General features: G+C 38.5%; 1 protein-coding gene and 1 long non-coding RNA gene across 8 annotated transcripts; one reads left to right on the top strand and one right to left on the bottom strand.

Annotated features, from left to right (window-relative positions):
* Window positions 1-46: 46 nt before the first annotated feature.
* Window positions 47-4,931, top strand: LOC120409908. Of its 2 annotated transcripts, none has more exons than XR_005601771.1 (2): window positions 47-161; window positions 1,740-4,931. It is a non-coding gene; the product is annotated as an uncharacterized LOC120409908 (long non-coding RNA). The 2 variants fall into 2 exon arrangements; XR_005601770.1 differs by having other exon boundaries at window positions 47-308.
* Window positions 2,853-23,006, bottom strand: ABHD18 (abhydrolase domain containing 18). Of its 6 annotated transcripts, none has more exons than XM_039551061.1 (14): window positions 22,904-23,006; window positions 20,690-20,843; window positions 19,613-19,721; window positions 16,949-17,033; window positions 16,357-16,457; window positions 14,636-14,714; window positions 14,460-14,544; window positions 13,918-13,945; window positions 11,898-12,036; window positions 10,045-10,134; window positions 9,664-9,765; window positions 8,397-8,775; window positions 6,229-6,391; window positions 2,853-5,614 (listed from the first exon to the last, which is right to left on the bottom strand). In XM_039551061.1, exons 3-14 carry the CDS (start codon window positions 19,702-19,704, stop codon window positions 5,563-5,565), a joined length of 1,395 nt encoding a protein of 464 aa, XP_039406995.1. In that variant the 5' UTR covers window positions 19,705-19,721; window positions 20,690-20,843; window positions 22,904-23,006; the 3' UTR covers window positions 2,853-5,562. The 6 variants fall into 6 exon arrangements, with proteins under 6 accessions (XP_039406995.1, XP_019145650.1, XP_039406996.1 ...); XM_019290105.3 differs by lacking the exon at window positions 22,904-23,006 and adding an exon at window positions 21,322-22,685; XM_039551062.1 differs by lacking the exons at window positions 11,898-12,036; window positions 13,918-13,945; window positions 14,460-14,544.
* Window positions 23,007-23,127: the final 121 nt, after the last annotated feature.

Below are 23,127 nucleotides of genomic sequence, written 5' to 3'. Positions count from 1 at the left end.
GCTGCCTCGGCCGGCCCGGCCCCGCCCGCGCGGGGGAGGGACCCGGGGCTCTCCCGTGCGCCGTGACCTCACGCGGCCGGGAGGCTTTCCAGGGCCTTTCGGACATTTCGGCTCTGCAGGCCTGGCCCGCACCTGCACGGTGAGATGAGGAGCTCGATATGGTGAGCTGGGGGATGAGCGCGTTTCGTTGGTGCGAAGGGGACTCCCCGGGGCACAGCCTCGAGAACGCGTTCAACAGGCGCATGAGAACATACTTGAGGTCCCAGCAGCGAGGGAATCCCGTATCATTTAAGCATTCCAACAGACAGGTACCTCTGCCATTACACCATCTCTCCTCTGCCTTTCTACTTTCTGCCAAAAATCCCCCAGAAAATCATCCCACAGTAGCACGTGCACTCATACCACGCTCACTGGTTATACCCACACTTCTGCCGCTGCATTATCCCACAAGCACTACGGTCACAGGATGAGGAAAGCCACCACAGTACGACATTAATCACCCCTTTCCCTCTTTGCCAGCTCCCAGTGCTCCCAGAGTTCTCCTTGATTACGCCTTTAGACACCTGCTCCTCTCCCATTTATTTCATTCATCTCTCAGCCATGTTTTACTCCCTTTCTTACAAGAGGTCTTCCAAAAAAGAATGCCAACACTTCTTGAATGAACTAAGCAAATTCCCAAATAGGCTTCTATAAAGCTAGTCAAATATGTTTGAAGTCATGTGACAAGTAACAAAATTTCCTGGGTTTTGCAGCAGTAAAAGATGTTCTGTTTGGGGTAATGTAATTCTCTGCTTTAATGAGATTGTGTGGAGTTTCACCCCTTCATCAGAAAAAAAATCCACCCAAAATCAACCAAGAACTAAACAAATGCCCACCACAGCTGACACTTCAGGCACTGAAACATTCTTAGGATTATTCTGGAGCTGTGTATCCAGCAGCAGACCTGATCACCTGGTGGAAGTCCAGGCCTACCTCAAAGCAAACCTCAGGTGCCTGCTGCTTTGTTCAAGATATTTGGAAATTAATGACCTGTTGTGGTAAAGGCTTGAAATTAAAACATCTAAAACAATTGTTATGTGACAACGAGCAAACCACATAGATACGTTAATGCACATTCCTGTAATTGCAGATTTCAGCTCCAAACATTAGAGGAATTTTCACAGAGAAAAACATCAGTACCGCTTCTAAGCACTTTTTGTATAGAAAGTGACACATTTTCTTTCTTCCAAAATTTATATCAAGAGTAAAACAGGTGGAATGATTAGAATTACAGCAAATCTTCAAACACTTAGAAGCATTTTTCTTTGGTACCAAGAACTCAATTTGTTTCAGATTCTGTATGTTTACTAATCAAGGATGTGCTGATTGCATACATTCCTGAAAACAGGAGTATCAGTCACACTGTTTAAAATTATTTCCATGTCTTTTATTTGGTTTCCCAAACTCAGAAGTTAAGCAGAGGTTAGAGTGACATGAAAGTAAAAAGGCCCTACCTAAGTCACCGGTAATAAGGGGATTAACCTCTTGTTTCCTCTTTTTCCCATACAAGTGTTAGAAGACAAGGAAGCAGAGGAGTAGGCCAGCTGGGACCGCAAGAATACTACAGCACAGGAACCTAAACAGAGCAGGAAAAAAGCAGGGAACTAATTAAGGGCTAATTATGTGGGGGGCAAAAAAGCACTGAAGTTGATCAGTTACGTGGCACTTTAAAAGTTTTCGATACTTGTTTTGCTCTGTAGGATGGAGCTTCCTGCTGACTTTATTGGATGGACTGGGACTGAAGAGGATATAAAAAGTTGCTAAGACTCATCCTTCGCATTTCGTCCACTTGTATCCTCCTTATTACTTTCTAGCAGTGCAAGTCAGACTTCTTTGGCAAAATTCTCCTTCGGGAACACAGTTCTTAAAATGCTCATGTTTGGAAAAGGGGCTGATACACACCAAGTGATACCAAGAGAATAACAGTTCTTATTTTCATTTTAATGCTCATGTTTTATCTTGTGTGGAAGCATCCAAGCGTACCAGGGAACACTGCAAATTCCAGGATTGCATGGAATAGCAGCATTTTACTCATATAGGGTAAAAATTCAGGAGGAATTACATGGCTACAGACCACCCCAAAGCTCCTTTCCATACCGTGTAACTTATCATTACAGCCAAGCTGGCAGAGAACCTGACAGTCTGAGATAAAGAAACTTCCCTGCCCAACCAACAGCAATTCAGATCAACATTTAAAAAAACCCCAAAACAACACAAGACAGAAACAATTAAGATAAATAAAAAAATACCTGCTTCAAAATGTTAGCAGCTATCAAGCAAAAATAATATTCCGAGGATCCAAGGATTTTCACTTTTCTACTGTTTAGAGAGTATCTCTGTTACAGGCATTTGACATTCCAGTAAGAAGAAAAAGCAGCAAGACTCCATTCCTTCATATGTTGTTTTTCTGCAGACTTTCTAGAGTAATAGAACACAAGTGATCTCTCCTTGCTAAAAAAGAAATCCTGAGTGGTTCCTTTTGAGTTGTTTGGGAGTTGTTTGGCCTTGGGGAAAAAATTACAAAAAGCTCCACCTGACATTTATTAGATGTGTCCTGCACTGGAAAGTGTAAAACTGGAATCACAATGGTATCTTAATTAGCTGATACAAGCTTATTTTCTTGACTGGGTACTGCATGTAGGAAAACATCAAAGCAGCACCAGTGTTTGTTGTGTGAAGCTTTTATCACGTCCTGTAGATTACCCGCTCTCCTTGTGGTACAGCACTAGTAGGAACAGAAAGGATTACAGAATGACAGTGGGATGCATTTTGAAATCCTGTTAACAAGAGAGAAAAAAACCCTCACCCCTAAATGTTTTTAGGACTTTTATTGAAAAAATTTGAAACCAAAAAATTACCAAGGCCAGTCTTACAATAAATTTAAGACATACAGAATGGCTTACCTGCTACATGGAAGAAACCTTATTACAACATTTCTCTCATGCAACTCCTGGATTAAAACCACATTCTCATTTAACATCAAAATGGATTATTTATACTTTCTTAGGAGTTCACCTTAAAATATGATTTAAAAAGTCAATTTTCCAAGGGTTAAAAACACGTACACAGCACGATTCCCCCCTTCACAGACCAGCTCCCTTTGTCTGATAACTGGCAGAAATAGACCACTGAGCATGTTTTTCCTTTTTTTATTATTCTAACCTGAGAAATTTCTTAAATAATGCTTACTGGGCTTTCATATTTGGCAACGCGACTTTAGTTACAGAGCAAAGTGTGATTCCTTTTTCTTGTCAGAAACCAGTCTTTCACTGCTTGTTCCAAAAGACACTGTCACAACCAGGAGGAGCATTTGTCCCAAAAGACACTCTCACAAGCAGGAGTGGCATTAGCCTAAACCTCCTTCTGTGCCCTTTTGGTAAGTTAAACCTTGTTAGTAATTCCATCAGGACACTAACCTCAGGATGCAGAGTTCCCATCAGTTGTGTAATTCTCAGTATTGTGCACTTTGAAAATATTTACTTTGGCATGTTATACTTTGTAGCATAGTTGATTTTTTTTGTGCTTACTCCCGGCCTTTACAAAATCTGTCTTTTCTCTCTTGCATTTATTCAAGCCCTTCCCTTTGCCACCAGTTATCTCCCTTTCTCATAGCTGCAACAGAACCAGGGCATAAAGCACACAATTACATTAAAATGTCAGAGCTACAAAAGCTGCTGCACAGCAGACAGTGCTCTTATAAAGCACTCTTAGTTGATGAATATGCTTGTAAACCCTGTGAATCTTTTAGTACACTATTCAAGACTTCAATTTTAATCTGTAAACTTACTAATATTTGATTTCAAACCCTCCAAATATTTGGTGTTCTACTCTACTCAAATGTGCTAGTCACTTCACACTGGCTCCCCATATATAAAACCAACACTGTCCAAAGAAATTATGAAAAACCACTTGAAAGAAGCAATTTAACTTCCGACTGATCAGAGCTTCTTCTGCATTTTCAGTAAATTTGTATGTTACATAATTTGGGTTATTCAGAATTGTTGCTCTTCAGCTTTATCTGAACACACCTGATTTTCAAATGAACCATAATTTCTTCACAGTTACTAGTCCTGTCTACCTGACTAAAATTCACTGAGCTTTGTTTGCTCCATACTCTGACTACTAAAAACCTTTACAGTAACCATGGAGATCAAAAGTGCTTGACTGGAAAGGTGCAGAAGTCACACATTCTGAGAAATGGCTGGATTTTTCTGTTCATTTTAGTGTAATCCTGGTCGTGACTGTACTGAATACTGAAGTGTTTCAGTTTTCTACTTCTCTGCAAACTGGTTTTAAAAGAATGTTATAGGAGATTACCACAAAAAAAAGATGTGGAGAGATATCCACACAGTTGGTAAATGACAACCTTTTATTCTACTGCAATTTGTTGGCATTTTTGATCCCAAAAGAGGAAATAACAGACTTTGGACTTTCTTAAATGTGCTCAAAATCAAAATTTCTTTATTTTCCATCTAATTAAAAAAGACAAGTATTGAAAAATAAGGAGCAAACCTAACTGTTTCAGTAACCTTTAGTCTCACGTATCTTTTAAATTATACAGTGCAAGTGTATTTTGCATATCAGCGCTGAGTGCACTTTAGAAAGGACATCTGTTGAAGTATTTGCAACAGGTCTTTATAGCACCATATAATTGCTGTCGATTTAACTGCTTAGAATCAGCCAGTGCCTAGAAAGTAAAATGATGCCATTTCTATTTCATCTATCATTCCAAAAAAGAAAAGAAATCTGGAAGCTTATGTTATCCAACTGAATTATGTAAACAATTAAATACCAGACACTTGATTTTCACTTATTCCAGTTTTGTGAACCTGGTTGAAGATTTGCTACATGATCCTTCTGTAATGGCACAGTTCAATTCAGTGGCAGGAAAACTTCATGGATGTATTGAATGAAAACGTCTCTCCCTCACTTTTCCTTGAATTGGCAAAGTTTCTTTTTGCACGATTTGCACGATTTGGTGCTGAGCCTTCTGCCAAGGCTCATTTTCAATTCATAATTGACAAGAAAAGAAGTGACAAACACAAGAGGCTGAGTGCTGGCAAAGCCACAGTATAACACAATAGGAACAGCAAGGCCATGAGGAAGCCAGAGGTAACCGAGGTATCTGGAACAAACCAAAACTACACTAAACACAAGAGAGCAGCTTAGCCCCACAGCACATTTTACATTCTTTAGATACTTGACTGGTCTGTTTTCTACTGACACACAATTCAGAATTCATTCAGAATTGAAGGAATACACAATCTGATTAGACATGAAGTACACGAACCATTCATGCACCGACAAATGCTGCTGTTGGTTTTTCACAGGTAATGCTGAAGCAGCTGTGTCAGAACGGCACTGGGTTGAAATGAAAGCAATGCTGGTACTTTACCACTTCTGGTAATTGTTACCTACAACAGTCAGTGACCATCTGCTCAACACTACAAGAGGCTTGTTTTCCAAACATGAGTTCCAGTAAGCTGAATTACAAATGAGATCAGTCTGAATGCATTAGAAAGATCACATGGTGTATTTCTGGAGAAAGCGGTCGAACGCGTCGTAAATCGCTTGTCTGAAACAAGTAAAAGAGAAGAGAATTTGTACAATTTGGGAAAGGGCAGATATAAGTGGCATCCTTCCATACATTTACAAATATATTTACAAAGCTATCATCACAATTTATTTCCTTTATTTCTGGGATCTCTCACTTCAAACCAGTAATATATTGATGTTCCAGGAATGAGTGGGACTGTTTTCCAGCTTTAATGCAAGTGCAAATATAGATGGACTTGGAGTTTTCTACTCAAACACATCAGAGACATGCATAACTTAAAATTTTTGAGCAACTATCATAAAAATAGGGCTGAAGTTTTAAATAGCAGTAAGCTAGTGGTTAGCATACATTGACCCAATAGAGTGCTATTCTTTTTTGTGGTTGCTTAGACTTCCTAAATGGTGTGTACAGTCTTCCTAAATCCTTATATTTTAAAATTAGAAGCACAAATATTTAAAACTTTTGGAAAACTACAGAACTGCACTCATATAACTGATTTATGTAACTGTCTTTAGAAAATCAACACCTAATATTACTAAGGCACGAATTCATGCACATACTACTTATTTACAGTCAAGCTTTCATTTTAATTAAATCTAAAATTTAATTTTAAACTTTTCTGTCCACCTTACCTGAAGAGTCCTTGTTTGAAGAGGTAGGCACTGACATGACCTCCATCCAGATACCTGATTTCACACCCCGGCCAAATCTCTTGGAGGCTGCGCACCCCAGTGCGAGGAATGTACGCGTCCTCCTTAGCTTGTACAACTATGATTAAACTTGGGTCAACTGGAACTAAAGGAAAACAAAGCAAAACTGAATTTATCTGTGGTAAGAAGTAGAAACACAACAGCTGAGATTTCTGTTGTAAAAATGCTATTTTCACAAAAAATTAAATTATTCTAAGCTTTAATAAAAGTACATTTTCTAAAATCTCCAGCAGAATTTATCTGGTTTTTGATGTTACAGTAGTGAGGCCATCAGTGGAAAAACAAACTAACCCTTACCCTTCCCACCCCTAAAGCAGGAATTCCTCAAAGACTTGTGAAGTTGACAGAACTGTCTTTCCTCTTACCAACAAAACTCTATAGCATTCATGTCAGTTCTTTAAGATTCCTTTTTATCGGCAAAAAGAACTATGAAATTCAACAGTGTAGAAGTTTCATATATTTTTTTTTCCCTCATGGAGGAAAAAAGACAACTTTTCATACAAGAGGTCAGAAAGTACAGCCTGCGTTCACTTTCTTTTCTGTTTCCTACATGGTTTACTTGCAACATAGAAATCCCAACATATTGTTACACATATTTATTACTCACAACCAGAATTGCACCAATCAGATTACTAACAGGAATAACACCAATATGATGTTGAGCAAAATTACACCAAAATTATGTTGAACACAGAATATTTCTCTCTTCAAAAAGAAAATAAGTGATATGTTAAAGAGTGACCAGCCAAGATGTTTGGCAGTGGGGTGTCAGCAATAATTTAAACCCTTCCTTCTTTCATACTAAATCATGTATTGAGAATATGCAATGCTAAGATAAATCCTAGTCTTCCATTCAATTTTCCATGAAATTTGAGCATTAGGGAGATCTTCTGAAGCTTCTCTCTGGCCATACTGGCAGGGAATGCAAAGTCTCCCAGGGAATGACAAGACCTGGGAAACTACTGACACGGTGAAATTCATCACTTTGACAAGTGCATCAGGATCACAGATCCTCTTAAGTTCCAAGGTCAGTGCTTAGCTAAGTGATACCTGGATAAGTCTAGATAAACAAGAATATCTGCACTTAGAATAAAACTTACAGGGCTTTTTCTGTCTACTGAAATAACTTTGAAAGCTTTAAGGAAAGCACTTCACTGGTATTCGTCACAAAACATCTCTGGCTAGCAGTGAAAGAATCTACACTAGTGTAGGTTCCTTTTATTGTGTGTTTCCTTTTTGCTTAATTTTAACATTTATTTAAATTTAAACATTTGTACCAATGGAGTACTGAATGCCAGAATTAATAAATGAGGTGGCACAGGGGCCCAGTATCAGGAAAGTTTTGACATTAAAAGACAGCTCCATCTGAAGTCAAAGCACGTTGTAGGAGATGCCTTTAGCAGGTACATGCACAGCCGGACCACGGACTGCCACAAAAGGAATTCCAAGCCCCCACTGCAGCAGAACCTTTTAAGGCGGCTCTAGGAAGCAATGACTTGTTTGCAGTGCTGGAAAGGATTTGTCCTGAATGCCAAGGAATGCTGGACTACAGCTCCCCCTATACGCTATGCCTGCCCTGGGAAACTCTCTTCACCAGCCAGCACCAGCCCAGAAGGACCCCCAAAATGTTTTTACTGGCAGTATCATTCAAGCTTGTTGCTCAGCTATGCAGGCTACTTTCTATCTGAAGTCAATATGAGATTTTTGCTTGAAAAACCTTATTAGCAGATTAATTAATTACACTTAAGTATTATTCACATCACACAGGTGTTTTCTTCCTTTAGATAATACAAATATGCACTAACTCATATCTGAAAAGAGCTACAGCAAGGCAGAGGAGAAAAATGAGCAAAGATACTGAGAGGCAAATTTTTAATTCACGTTGTCATTAGTTGGCCATCAAGAAGGAACAGAAAAAACAATTAGGAAATGGAGTAGTAAATAGATGCTACAGAATAATGGTCACAATATTTCCGTATTTCAGCAAAGGTGCCACCAGGTTTGCACTTGGAGAATGAAGAAAATACCTTTCCCTCCACTGTATTTTGTTCAGCTTTCCAAAGTGCACATTGAAACAATGAGATACATACCTGGGAAGTTAGCTACATGGGTACATTCATCCATTACTCCCTTCATGAACATTAAGGATTCTCTCTGTAAAGTGTCACTCCTTCTCCTTGTATTTATCCTGTGTCCTTGTGGACTGGTTAAGTTTTTATTGCTACTGCTACTGGTCGAAAAGGTTTGATTTATGCACTGCATTTTAGGAGCATCTTGTATTAAGAGTCTTTCTGAAGAGGCACTTAGAGCACTTCTGTTTGTGGTAAAGCTGTGAACGGCTTCCTTAGATACAGTGTCATTCAAGGACTCAAAGCTGAATATTCTGGAAGTCATGTCCATATCCGCCAGACTGTCCACACTGTCAGGGAAGTTTTTAACAAAGTCTTGTCCCATCTTGAAAGAATCTGTCTAAACAAAGACAACAGGCCATTTATTAAGGGTTTCTCCCTTAGATCAGTTGGTTCATCTTATTTTTAAGATGAACTCATTATTAAAAAAAAAGAAAAAGACACACACAGCACTGCTCACTTCTATTTTCAGCTTGCAGGTCACTCAGTTAAATCCTGATCATCATAACCTCTTGAAAATTTCATTCTACATATCTGTCAGCTTAAAAAAATGCAGGAAGTTCTTATATATACAGTAGTTTGTGACATAAACAACTGTTTTTCTTTCTAAATTAAACTCTGAATTTATAATTACAGTAATTTAAGCTTAAATGACCTCATTATAATAATAGAAAAATAACATATCTGACCAGGTCGAATGTCAGGTTTAGAACTGAAAAATCAACTGTCTCTAAATGCTAGGGAGACACAAGCTGAACAACCTGAAAAGTTTATTTTCATTTTGTCTTCTCCATCAGTGTTGCTGGAGTGTATTTAACTTTAAAATGGCAAATACCCAGGAAACAACTATCTGCACCCCAGCTTCTCTTCTCCTGCTGTAAGGTATTAGAAAAAGAACTATCACAAGGCAAAGAATCTTAGGGGGGAAAAAAAGTTATTTATCAGAATTTTGACTGAATACATTTTATGTTGCAGATTACACTAAGTGTGATCAAAGGGAAAACTTGTAGCAAGGGCTACGCTTAACACTCATTATACAACCAAAATATTAGGTTTGTTTCTCAGGTTTTTCCTTCAAAGACCAAATTTATCAAAGCATAAAGAAACAACATGCCAGTATGTTCTAGCTAACAATTGTCTACTTTAAGTGAAAGTAAAAAGAAGTTACAATATTTGCTAGATTGGCACATGCAAATATTAGCAGATAGGGAAAACAGACCATACTTACTCCACAATATTCAAGCATTTGAATGATTTCTTCTTCGTACACAGCTTGTGTAAAATACTGTTTCTCCAGCTCTCTCCAGTTCACTGCCTTGCTTAGCACACCCTGAGAAGATAAATAAAAGCATTCAGTACACAAGCAAAACCCAGAGGTCATTCTAAAATAATGATACATGCAGGAAATTGACCTGTTCCTCTCCTGATTTTTTCAGTAGAATTCTGTTCCCAGACAGCCCTCAGAATTATTGCAATCGAAGCATAAGCACATTATAACACAGGCCATGGAATCCCACCTCCCTTGTGGCCAGCCCAAATCTTTTATCTTACATTTCTGATTACGATCTAATATACTAACAAAAAATGCATTTTGTAATTTGTTAATTACCGTAGTGAAGACTGCAGAGGCTGTTGACCAGGAAAGACATGGAATCAAAGGCAATGGTTTAGGCCAGTTTGTCACTGCCAGTGAAGCCATCTAGAATCAAAGGCACTTATTACACATTTTAATATTGAATTCCCAATATGGTAAAAAAGAACTCTCTCATCTTCAATTTCTTTGTTTATATGGTATTTATGAAACACATGATGTCAGAGAGTTAAGGATTGTGGCAGGTGGATATGCTTTCACCTATTTGGAAGTTACTATCCATTCTCCAGTGATTTTTTTAAAAACAAACGTTGCTCTGGAAAGGACTCATTTCAAGGCTGAATTGGATTTGGTTGTAAGAGTTCCCAATGGAATATTTACTAACTATTCCATTAATTATAATTATAATTAATTATAATTATATTTGTAATTATATTAATTATCATTATAATTACAAAAACTAATACAAGCTATTAGTTGTTTAAAACTATAAAAAACTTCTATGAAGCTTTTCACCAAGCTCTTGCAAGTTTATTTCAAGGCAAAACAAAGGCAATCTATGAGAAGGATTATTTAAATTCTGTACTTTTAAACTTTGTGTACTGGAAACAAAATCTGAAGGAGAAGTAATTCAACATGTTAAGTGCACTCTTTTTCTGTCCTTTAAGTTTGAATCATTACTTTTGCATCAGTTCTCAGAACATATTTTTGTGACTATTCTGTTTATACCAGAAAAAAACAGGGCAAGAAAGTTCAATGTACAGAAGTTCCCTATATGGTATGTTCTTTACAAGTTTTATTCTATTAATACAAAACACCTCATGTCTGTTCTAGATGTTCTAATAACTGGATTTATGCAATTGAACTATAATTCTATTCTAACTATTTTTTATTAATAAAAAGTTACAAGAACACCACACGTCTGTTCTGATTCTCTCCAGTAGTAGAACTCTCTCCCCTTTAGTAGAACTGAATCAATGTGTACAACCTTCCATTGTAAAACACATTCTATAGAGGATCAACATCAAATATTATTTATTTCACAGCAGTTGCTGACTCAGCAGGGTGATGTTGATGGAAATCAAAGGTACTTTGTAGATTTATGACATTTAGAGTTATAAAACTGTGCTCTAGGGGAGTATTTTCCTTTCAGTAAACACTACCATTGCCAACATTATTTACTGAGCTCCTAACAACAAAGAAATAAAGGTATTGCACCTGTGTCTCACAGACCCATGCTAATCTGCAGAGACACGAGCAATAACATTTTGACTGTGTATTAGTCTTTCAAGCACCTTAGTGATACACTGCTGGTTTAGTTTGAATATGCACAGACTCACACAGAAAATGTTAGCCACCTCACCGCAGAAACCTCTGATCAGTACCAATGATCAGGGGAAAAAAAGAGATGAGTTGAGAACAGAACTGACACCAAAAGTCACCTCAATTACAACCTGCCTAGAAAGAGGGGGTATTTCACACAGTGCATTAAAACACAAAGGTTTAAGCAAGAAGAAAGGAGGAAAAGAGGGAGAATCAGCAATCGATCAGTGCAGACTTTCTTTCAGCAAACATTGCTGCCACCCCTCCTTGTGGAAAAAAAAACAATTATGTGAGAAGTTTATATTCTTATTAAGCCTGCTGGGAGATGGCTGACAAAGGGCTCTATGGTTTGTCAGTACATATTAAGGATTCTACTAATTCAGCACCACGGAACATGAGAATTGCCAACAATTTGTTTCTCATGACTCTAAGTGCTTATTTTAAAGTACTTCTGAGATCAACACTGTAAAACAAATTATTCCCGTATGCTACATGATCAAATGAGAAGTTAAAACAAAAGTTACTGAACAGGAGATATAAAAGCTTACATGTCCTCCCATGGATATTCCAGTCATCCCTAGTGGTCCATAGCCTTCTCTCTCTAGCCAGTGCAAAAGAGCTGCCGATTCTAGAATTAGAGCTCCTCCCATCACAAACAGGTCCGAGACATTTTTTAAACATGACCGTCTTTTCTCCCCAGAAAAGGAAAATAGAGGGTTTATTTTCTAAGATTAGACTCTGACAGTTCTTATCAATATATACATACTTTTATACACAGCTTAATCACAATCCCAGAGAATTTTGGAGCTGAAATCCTGTTGATTCAACAGGAGGAAAAAGCAAGCCCAGATTTTCTGGCACTTGTAATTTTTCACCCAAATGAGGACTAGGAATAGACACCTGGTTTTAATGTAATATCACTGACAACTTGGTCTTTTGGAAACAGTTATTACCAACACTAGCATCTCATTAGTAGTAATATTCTGTCCTGTGAAGTTGTCACAGACATTTTAGAAATAGAATCAAAGTGCTAAAGTCCTAGGCATACACTATCTTGTTTGCAGAAACAACTTTTTTTTTTTCTTATTTACCTGTTTTACATCATTGAAAAATTGCACACAACATTTGAAGAGCAATCAGTATGTCAGCTTTGGAAGCACTCATCAGTGTCACTGTAAGACTGAAACTGTAAAGTGGGAAGTTTGTCACGGTGCTGAGAAATTCAGGCAGTGTACTGCAAAGCATTAAAACAGAAGACACACAAAAAAGTAGAAATCTATCTGGCTGAGCCATCAGAAGGACTCTAAAAATAATAGACCTCTAACTTGGGGAGGGGCACTGAGTATTTTCAGTACCACAGCCAGGTTACAAAGGGCTCCTGGCCTCCCCTGCCAGCATGCCACCATCACATTTGCGACACTCTGAAGCACAAGGACAAAGCTCACTGTGAAGTCACACAGAAATGAACATAGCTGCTGCAGAGCAGCATTTACAGCCTAATGCAACTCTTTCCTACAGCTTTATGAGATTCCTCTGCAGCTGCTGTATTTACTGAACACTGTCACCAGCATATTAACTACAACCGCTGGTGCTGTGTAACCCTGTATTGGAGAGCGACAATTACCTGATGGGGTATTAGACTGAGCACCCCCCCTTGAAACAATCCTTCTCTACATGATACGTGACCTACTAAAGCTGACACACTGGACAACTGAGAACAGAGTTATTTAATCCATTCTTCTGCATCAGATCACCCATAACTGGAAATAAACCTACCAATGGATGTATTCCAGCGCACGCTTTCCCCTGTCACTTTCCTATAATCTCACATAAATCACCTTCCCTGTGTCTTCCAGTCTTTTTAAATGTCCAAGTTAGGATTAAAAAGGATTAAGACACCAACTCATATTTGGACTTTCAGAAATATTGGGAGACTAAAAGCACAGCTTTGCCTCAGACACATATCCAGTTGAATTCTGATAATACTTCTGTGGTTTGGAAAATGTAAAAAGTAAAAAACCAAGACTTCCTAATTAGGCTTCTAAATTCACATTTAAGAAATGATTGAAGGAATAAATCCTATAAAACACTGAATATTGCATAGCCTCCACTGACTAAAAACTGACCAACGCTAGATTTATTTGTACGTCTGTAAATCCTTAAAAGGTCTTGGAAAAGCAAAATCCTAGCAATTATAATGGAAATACACTATCAGACCAAAGAATATTCACAGCTGACTGAAATATGACAGCAGCACTTGTACATGTGCAGCTGTGAGTCAGGAAAATAAAATGGCCCTGACTTGTACTCACACAAGACGTTTGCATGTCACTTCACACTGCAAGTCCATCTTGTGCAAACTTTCCTGATCCCTGAGATTGCCTAACACAACTCCAAAGCAGTTTAGTAAAGAGCAGACAATTTCACATTAGCACGTTACAAATGGTTTGTAGAATGTTTTTTTCTTAATAAGCTATCCACGTTTTGATAACTTTTGGCTCAAAAGAGAAAAAAAGAAAAGCAGTATTTTAAAAAGACAGTATCCATAAATGCAACAGAAATACTTACAACTGATCCTTAGGTTTCCTACAGCCATGTAAAAGACCCCAGTTAAAGAAAGTAAAAAAGGCTTTATCAAAACTGGTCATTGAAACAAAAAAAAAAAAAGATAAAATAAATAATATACATAAATAGCAAATTAATTGAAATTTGGAACTTAAATTCCCAATGTTTTACTGTCACTAAATCAAATCCAATCTGCCTTGATGATGTAGTTTGCAACATTTTATCGTTGTCAGATATATGGGTAGGAAAAAGTGTAACCCAAGATCCTATTTAATGAAACAGAATAATAGTGTTATACAAGATGACAGAACAGAACTTAACTGTTTAAAAAAAAAAAAACAAACCACATCTTAAGTGGTAATAGTAAGTTTCTCAAAATTTACCTGAGGTACCACAGAACTGTGTTTCATGTAATGGTCATAACTTTCTTTGCTTCTACCCCCTGGGAATGGATCCAAAAAGTAGGTATTTTATGAGTGTGGTAACTCTTCTGCCTTCCAGAGAGGACATTAGGAATAACTACCGTGTTTTCCACAAAAGGATATAGTAAGGATTTTCTAGCAACAGGGAAGCCATACAGGCTTCTTTAATCATTGGCCGTGCCATTAATGTGCGTCTCCTCCAGAAGTGCTAAAGACAAGACGCACAAACAATACAGGTAAGACAAAATTTGACAATTTAATTTCTCAATAACAACCAATTTTACATTTTATACACTCACATGATCTCCAGTGCCTGCTAAATGAATGCACACAGGTCTGTGCTTGCTATTCCATCTTCTGGGTATGATGAACTGAAATCTGTGAGAAATGAACGCCTATTTTAGCAGAGTAAGCATTTCTACTTACAAGCTGCATCAAGAGAAATTAATAAAAAAAAACAAAAACAAACCAACATAATAAAGTATTTGTAACCCAAGCAGGCAAACTGCCAGCAATTCAGCAACATCATTTTTCATGAACACGTTCAGCAAACAAAGGAATCTGAAAGTAGGACAGAAGAAAGGCCAAACAAGAAAAGGAGCTAAGATGAAAGACCATGTTCCTAAAAAAGACTACTACCTCATCATCACAATTTAAACTTTGCAGAGTGGAGAAATGCAACTTCAGATAAAGAGCAGCCTAAACAAGCATGTCCAGCTGTCCTAGGCATCATTGCTATTTTTCTCCTGAAGGCACAACAGCTGAAATTGAAGATTAAGATGAGCAATAAATTAAAAAAAAAATCAAAAACCCAACATACAAACCATGAAATTATTCTATATACCCAACATCAATCAATTAATGTCTTCTGGTGCTACTTATTCATAGTCTGAACTACTGAAAAAAAAATCCCTTCTGAGACGCCACTATTCCCCACAAGATGGAGCACTGTTACCTACAACAGTGTTGTTACACTTCATTCGTACCATCTTAAGGGAAATTTGTACAGCTTTTCAAAACTGTCACAATACTGGCCAAAGCAACAATATCGTAACTTGGCTACAAAGCACAAGAGAACACAGATAAGGAAACAACGACCATATTGTATTTTCCAATATGGTATTAATTAGTTTGATAATGTTAACAGTCAGAGGCAAGGTGGAATAGAACTGATTCCTTGACTACCAACCTTTTGTCTCACATTCCTTAATGTTACATGCTTAAGCACACATATAAAAACACCAACCAGTATTACTGACAAAATTTACAACGTCAGTATCAATCTGAGCTGACAAACTTTTATGTTTATGTTATTAAACATTTAATGAAGTCTAGGAAGAAAAATTCATCATGACAGTTCAGCTCAAAACTAAAAGCAAACAGAAATTATGCTCCCTTTGCAAACCCACTCCTCATCTGCAAAGCATTGTTAGTGTGAAACCAGCACTGTCAGGGAGCCTCCAGCCTTCTGTGAGAACGCTTTTTTTTCATTTTTTTACCAAGAAAGAAATGCACCAGATTCTCTTGCTACAATTAAATGAGCTTGCTACTTCGTCACACATATAACATTTTTTGTATTCAATGTAAATGGAAAGCTGGAATGTCTCCTTCAAATACAATATAATATACTTTGATATAAACAGCTTCTCCTGCTACATACAAAACAATAACTACTGTTCTTCTTTTCCAGCATCCCCCTCATTTGGAAAAAAACAAACCCAGGGTATTCTACAGCTTTGTGCAATATTATTTCGGTGGACACACACACAAAAAAAAAAAAAAAAGTCATACTTGCTAGTGGATTTTTTAAATACATAGATTGAACTATCACATGAATAAGATTTGTTTTCACATTTAAAAACAAATCTATTTTAACACATTAGTCCAAAATACCCCCAGTTTGAAATAATTTACAGATAGTTTGCTTTACAATCAATTAGTTGCACAATAAAATTACTTATAGACCATTATTACTCTGCAGCACTAATTCCAGCAAGAAATACCTCTTGGTTTCTCTTACCTTGCTACAAGAGATTCGACTGGCAGGATACCTGGGACACAATGAGCCAAGGGGGAAATGAAGTGCCCCTCGAGGATTTTACAGTCAGATTGCCCCTCAACCTGCAGAGAGAATGGGACAATAGCAATAAATGTTATGTCAGTCTTTAACTTGCTCTGAAAGCAAATCTCTTAAAGTAGAATTTGTTGTAGGATAAAAACTTGCTTAAAAAAACCCAGAGCAGAGGCCTACTCCTCAAATATAGAGACACACGTTATCAACACAGTCAAAACATTTGTTTCCAGCTTTGCTTTTATTAAATAAACTTTTACAGGAATCAAAGAAAGGTGTAATGCTGTCCCATTTTAAATACATTTGATAACACATAGTAAGTTTTGAACACTTTCTGAGTTTTAATATTTGACATCTCACTCCCCAACTATTGTACTACTGGGAAAAAAAGAAACAACAGTATCTGTACAGCCACTTCTTTAGTCTCTGTTTCCTTCCATTCTCTGCTAGAAGCTATAAAAGTAGCCTGGTGTTAAGTACCTTTATATAGCATTAGGAAAATAAATGTAGTTAAATCATGTCATCTCTTGCTTTTAAGTACCTTGTCAATGAACACTGGGTAATCTTTCGAAACCAGCGTCTGGCACTTTTCCCTGTTTCCAATAATCTTTCTGAATTCAAATATTCTGTTGAAAGGAAACAAGTAGAGAAGATTCAACTTTTAATCTAAAAAAAAGAAGAGACATATTTATATAAAATTTCAGGAGCTAAAGTAAGCCACAAACAAATAAAAGTCATGAAGCCAGCTTTCCATTCACAGATTAATCAGGCCAGCATAGGGTAGGTAGCTACCATAGGATGCTTTTAAGTTAAAAAAAATGGGCTCAGATATCTTGCTGGGGAACAGAAGGCTAAGGGGCAAATCTGATTGCTTTCTTCTGCTACTTAAATGGGCTGCAGAGTCACACAAAGAAAATGAAACAAAACTCTTCTCAGAGGACAAGATTACTGAAGGACATGAATACTGCAGAGGCAATGGCTGTGTGTTGCAGTGTAAGAAATCCCTACTGGAGCAAAGTGAAAGATTGCTTTCACAGTTAAGCACATGGAAAAATAGCCCAGGGAAACTATAATTGATCTTCATCCTCAAGGGCCTTTCAAATGAATGAATGGCCAAGTGACTTGAAGAAATAAGTCAGCTTTGTTTTGAACAGGGATTTTGACTTGATGCCCTCAAATTTGCCCTCTCAACCTTAAATACTCTATGCTAAGAATAACTTGCTCATTCTTATGGTCATAAATACACACGTTACCTGACCAGCTAGAACAGTTTTGATTGACAAGGAATGACTTGTTCACCTCCCGAACACCACAGAAAAGCCACAGAATGGAAAGGAAATCCAGTTTATCACCACATAAAGAATAGCTCTACTTTATAACCTTTGCTTTTCTTATACAGAACAGCAAGTGCATTAAGTATTTCTGAGAAAGTAAGGGTTAAGAGGTGAGAGTGGAGGGTATGCTAAATGAAGAGATGTTTTGTTTGACAATAAATCTTCTAAAAATACTGCATTTATGTCTTGTTTCTATAGTTAGGTGGATAGCGAAGGCTAAATCTTGCCTCTGCTGAGGAATTTCAACCCTTGCTAATGAGTTGAGGACAAAGAGCTAGGATATTAACATTCATCACATCAAGGGTGTGCACATAAAATTTCAGATTACACCTAGGCAGAGCAGTCAGTCATTCAATCTCAGTTAATGCTTGAAGTATAAAAAATTTAATAATAACTTAATAACGGAGCTTCACAGTGATGAGTTAACAAACAGAAATAAAAGCCCTCCTCCCACAAGCCAGTGTGAGGGGTCAGGAGGAGCTGGTATTCTTCCTTCTTCATCGAGGTGAAGCCAGGCTGCTAGGGAACAGCTCATCTTCCCAGTCAGGGGCAACACATAGGAAAACTTTCTTCTCCTTTTCAGACCAGCAAGCTTGCCTCCTGCTTCCCCCACCACTTGTGATCTGGTGGGAGAGGTTTTTCCCCTGAATGAAGGAGGAGCTGTAGCTGCTATCACCATTAGCACCAGCAACACTCCCTTATTGCCATTTGGTGTGGGTGTGATCACCCTCCAGAGCCCAGTTTACCCTTGCACTGGTGAACAGCAGCATCAGTCAGAGGCTCCCCCGTACAGAGACACCACTTGTACTGGAGGGAGGTGGAGATGGGGCAGGGAAACTTCACCGTGTCTCACCAAGAGCCCAAAAGTTTTTAAGAGAGAAGGTTTTGAAAACATTAAAATATCCCATTTTGGATACACAGATGGAACAGAATACAGAAATGCTGCAACCAAAACAAACCCCACTATTTTTGGTTATTCCAACCAAAGCCAGCATTCTCATTTTGCAGGACAGTCGGCTACTTAAGAGAAAAATCAACTGAAGACAGACACACGAAGCAATCCAAGTGCCATTTCCAGATCAGATCTTTCACTTGGACTTAAAAAACAAGCTCCCATAAAACTCCACTGCTATCCAGTGCACAAAATTTTATTTCAGTAGTTTTCAAAGTTTTCTTTATTGACTTTCATATACATAAGAGTGAGCTTAAAAAATGCAGATTTATTATTTCCTATTTAAATACTGCACAATGCAGAATATATATATATTGTCACTTCATTTTTAAATTTAAGAAATAAAAGTGCTCAACTTCCAGGTGTTAATCTCAATAGTAACTAACAAAAATAATCAAATGCTTAAAAATTAAGAGGTACTTCCAATTTTTTCTTATTTTCAAGACATCTAGAAGGAAAGAGTTTACTACTTTGGGCTGTGAGAGAAACTTCTGATTAAATCTTACACTTTTAAAACTAATTAGCAAGTTACAGAGAGATAGCAAGAGCCACTTTAATGTTAAACAGAAACAATTCTTCTGCAGAAATTCATCAAGTGTTGTTTTTAGAAAACACTTCCAGAGATGCTGTTTGAAGTATGTCATCATATAAACATAAGTGAAAAATACAGTTCGACACACAGACATTCTCTCAAGAAGAGCCTCTTTAAACAGGAAAAAAATTGCAAATGCTTTTAAGGCTCCTCTTAAATCCAGTTACTTCCTTGGTATAGAAACACATGATTTCCTGAACAAAACCAACTTAAACACTTCTGGTATTTTAAGTACAGGATAGCAATTACTGTTGCTACTTCAAGGTTTGGGGGTTTTTTTCTTTTAATGTAAGATATTGTTAATGCCATTACTTTTTAACAAGTCACCTTTTCAGATCCTCTGGCTTTCCCCATCCTCTGATGAAAAGTTTAGTGAGGAGAAGCTTTCGGTACAAGACATCTAATTTACTTACACCCATTAGCAGCACACTGTCATCTGTGAAAAAGAAGAGGTAAAAACAAGGCAATTAAAGGGGTTGTCAACATGAGTGGCAAACTCATTGACTGTAACACAAAGTAGTTTCTTATTCTGGTTTCTGAATTAAGGAAAAGCCACCTAATGTATTCCAAGAAAGTTAACCTTGATATTCAGGTCAACTCTTTTTGTTTTGAAGAAAATATAAAGGCAGTTTATACAACCTGTAGGAATTTAAAAAGCTAATTATAACCAGATATTCATTACACCACTGATGACAAGCTGACGGAAGAGGCACATCAGGTCACAGAACTGCATCTCTAACCAGTCCTAACTGTACTTTACCCGAAGTGATAAAACAAAGAGTGGCACTGATCTCTGTCCTCTCAATAGAGGTACGATGGCAAAACTTTTCAGTCAGTGTGGGCAGTCATAAACACATCTCAGAATGGAAGCTTGAAACAATGTTTGGGTTTGAACAAGTAGAAGACTTCATCTCTTCATCTTCTTAATGGAAAGAAGGAGAGAGAGAAAGGAGAGAGAGAGAAAGAAGGAGAGAGACAGAAAGAAGGGGAGAGACAGAAAGAAAAAAAAGGAGAGAGAGAAAAAAGGAGAACGAGAGGAAAGAAAAAGGAGAGCGAGAGGAAAGAAAAAGGAGGGCGAGAGGAAAGAAAAAGGAGAGAGAGAGGAAAGAAAAAGGAGAGAGAGAGGAAAGAAAAGGAGAGAGAAAATGTAGTTCCAGGCACTGGTTTTGCCTTCATTGGTGTTTTAAACACATATCCTAATCCTTATTTTATCCATTCCGTTCAGATTTTGCCATTTCTTACGGTTTTCAAAGCAATGCTCCTCCGACTCCTTTCTGAGAAGAAATCACACTCTCAAAACCCTTGCCAGGATCATTTCTCTTTCAACAAATACACCAGCTCAAGTAGAGTTGAATCTAACAAGACTTTAGGCAAGCTGAGTATTATTTTCAAAGCAATACTTACTGAAGTGAACAGGGAGCCACTGCTGAGCTCTTCCAATGAGGAAGGAAAAATAAAAAAACCAAACACTACTAAGAAGGAGAATTTAAGTCTGGTTTCTTGGTCAGCAGCATACAGGTTACTCAATTAAAAATAAAGGTCCAGGATCCGTGTACACCTAAGAAAACAACAGATTTAATAATCAAAGGCTTGGTTAGTAAGTTCATTTCAGGCATTTTCTCATATTTCCCTCCATACTAAATGTACTCAATCTCATCACACTCCAAAATAGTGTGATTTAATCTATGGGGTTTTTAAAATTTTATTTTCATCCAAAAGCATTTATTCTGCCATACTCCAATATGGCCATTTTTAAAAATAAACTTGTTTGACTGTAACAAGTTAAAATTGTGGTCAGATAAACAAAAACATTCCTCTGCACTTCTAGAAAGCCAATATTTAAGAATTGATATACAGAAAAAAGGAGAACTCTTTAACACCTAGAATAAATTACTATCAAAACAGAAATTATAGACAATTTAAGGTACTCAAATACTAGAACAAGCATCCTAGAAAGCCACAATGGCCCCAGGATTGTTCAATCATTACAGGGTAAAAATAAATACATGAAATGAGCAGAAAGTCATAGTGGGCACCTTTTGTTTTAAAAACATGAAGATGTAGATTTTGCTTGGAGTCCAAAGTCTGGCCTGACAAGCTCTCTGCTGCACCAAGAATGTGCCAAAACATCTTTCTAGGCAAATACATTATATTTAAATGTAATATTGATTGAGGCAAAAGTATTGTCTCATTGTCTCTTCTGCTTCATTGATGGAGTGGAGACTCTGAAGTAACTCGGGATATTTCAATTAATCAGAACCAAGATAAAAGCATTACTGGAAAGAGTACAGGAAACACTAAAACAAGCAAAAAAGATATTCCTAGTATGTGAAGTATGCTGCATAGAACTTCTCAGAAATATCACTGAGATAAAAAATTTGGGAGGATGGTCCCTATTGTATCTCTGTAACAAAAGGGCAGGACATGCTTCAGTCACTGCCCATCCATGCCTACATGGAAAGACAATTACAAACACTTTTACTGCCAGGAAAGGCAAATCCAACTCCTGGAGACTGAAGTTTTATAACGTCACATTAACGGGAGTATTTCAGCAGTGAGGATTCGAAACGAAAATGAAAGAATCAGCAAAGGCCATTTCAGAATGAGACTTGATTTCTGCCACTTGACAGTACACGTGCCACATCCCAATCCCTCTGTGAGACAGGTCAGCTGGAAGCAGTGACCTGATAAAAATGCTGTGGAGTTGTGTGGCCCAAGAGCCAGGATCTGTGTTATGAATCTTGAATGAATATATTGTTAACACGGAAAGCTTTACATAATCTTGATCTGTGAATGGAAACTGCATTCTGATACAAAAGCACACTAAGAAGAAACATAGAAACAGACACGAAAATTCATCCAAAAATCCAACACATAAAAGATCAGCTATTGCTTTTTATCCAGTGCAAATAGCTTCAGTTACAAGAAAAACACCCCTGGAAATTACACGAGGACTTCACTCAAAGCCCACAGTGTAGTTTCTATTCTATACATGGATGTGAAAAAGCTCCCACCCAGCAGCCAACCTGAAAAAACCACGGAGGCTCTGTTTTAGAAGGCGGAGTTGCCAACTTCCCTACCCTCCCTCTCTGTTTAAAAAAAATCTCTCTTACAATTAACGCCAGGTCCTTTTCTCATAGAAGAAATGACTGCTTAAAAATCAAAGAAATCACGAAAAATTCAAGTCAAGGCAGACACAAGCCCCACAATAACTCCACACAACGGGACGGACACGGAGGAGCCTGAGGATAAAACCCGGGGCCTAAAGCAGGGTGCGATCAGCTCCCTGCAAGCCTGAGCCGAGCACTCAAAGGGGGCAGGCGGGACCCTCGATCCCAAGTCTCTGCAATTCCCCCGTCCAAGCCCGCCCGCGCGGGACCGGAGCTGCCGCAGCGCCCGCGGGAAGGTGCGGCGTAAGGCAGGACACGGATACGGCGGCCCCTCCGCCCCCTCAGCTACCCCCGCGCCCCGAGCCCGCCCCCGGGGCCGGGCAATGCCGTGAGGGGGGAGCGGCGGCAGCTCCTGCCCTCAGTGGGAGCCGCTCTGGCACCGCTCCCTGGGCGGGCGGCACGGCGACCCCCAGCGCGGCCCGGCCCGCGAAGGTCACTTGCTGCTCACCCGAAGCGCTGCCGGTGCTGAGGCACCGCATGGGAGGGCGGGAGCGGGAAGCGGAGGAAGAAGAGGAGGAGGAGGAGGAGGAGGGAGGGCGGGCGAAGGGCGGGACGGGACGGACAGGACGGGATGGGACGGGCGGGACGGGACGGGACGCGCCCCACGCGCGTGGGCCTGGCGAGCGCGCGTGCGCGCGCGGGCACTCAGGCGTGGGGCGCGCGCGGGAGGCA

This window comes from Corvus cornix, chromosome 4 (assembly GCF_000738735.6).
Source record: "Corvus cornix cornix isolate S_Up_H32 chromosome 4, ASM73873v5, whole genome shotgun sequence".
Lineage (NCBI taxonomy): Eukaryota > Metazoa > Chordata > Aves > Passeriformes > Corvidae > Corvus > Corvus cornix.
The sequence above is the reverse complement of the archived record's forward strand: the minus strand, read 5'-3'. Positions and strand labels throughout refer to the sequence as shown.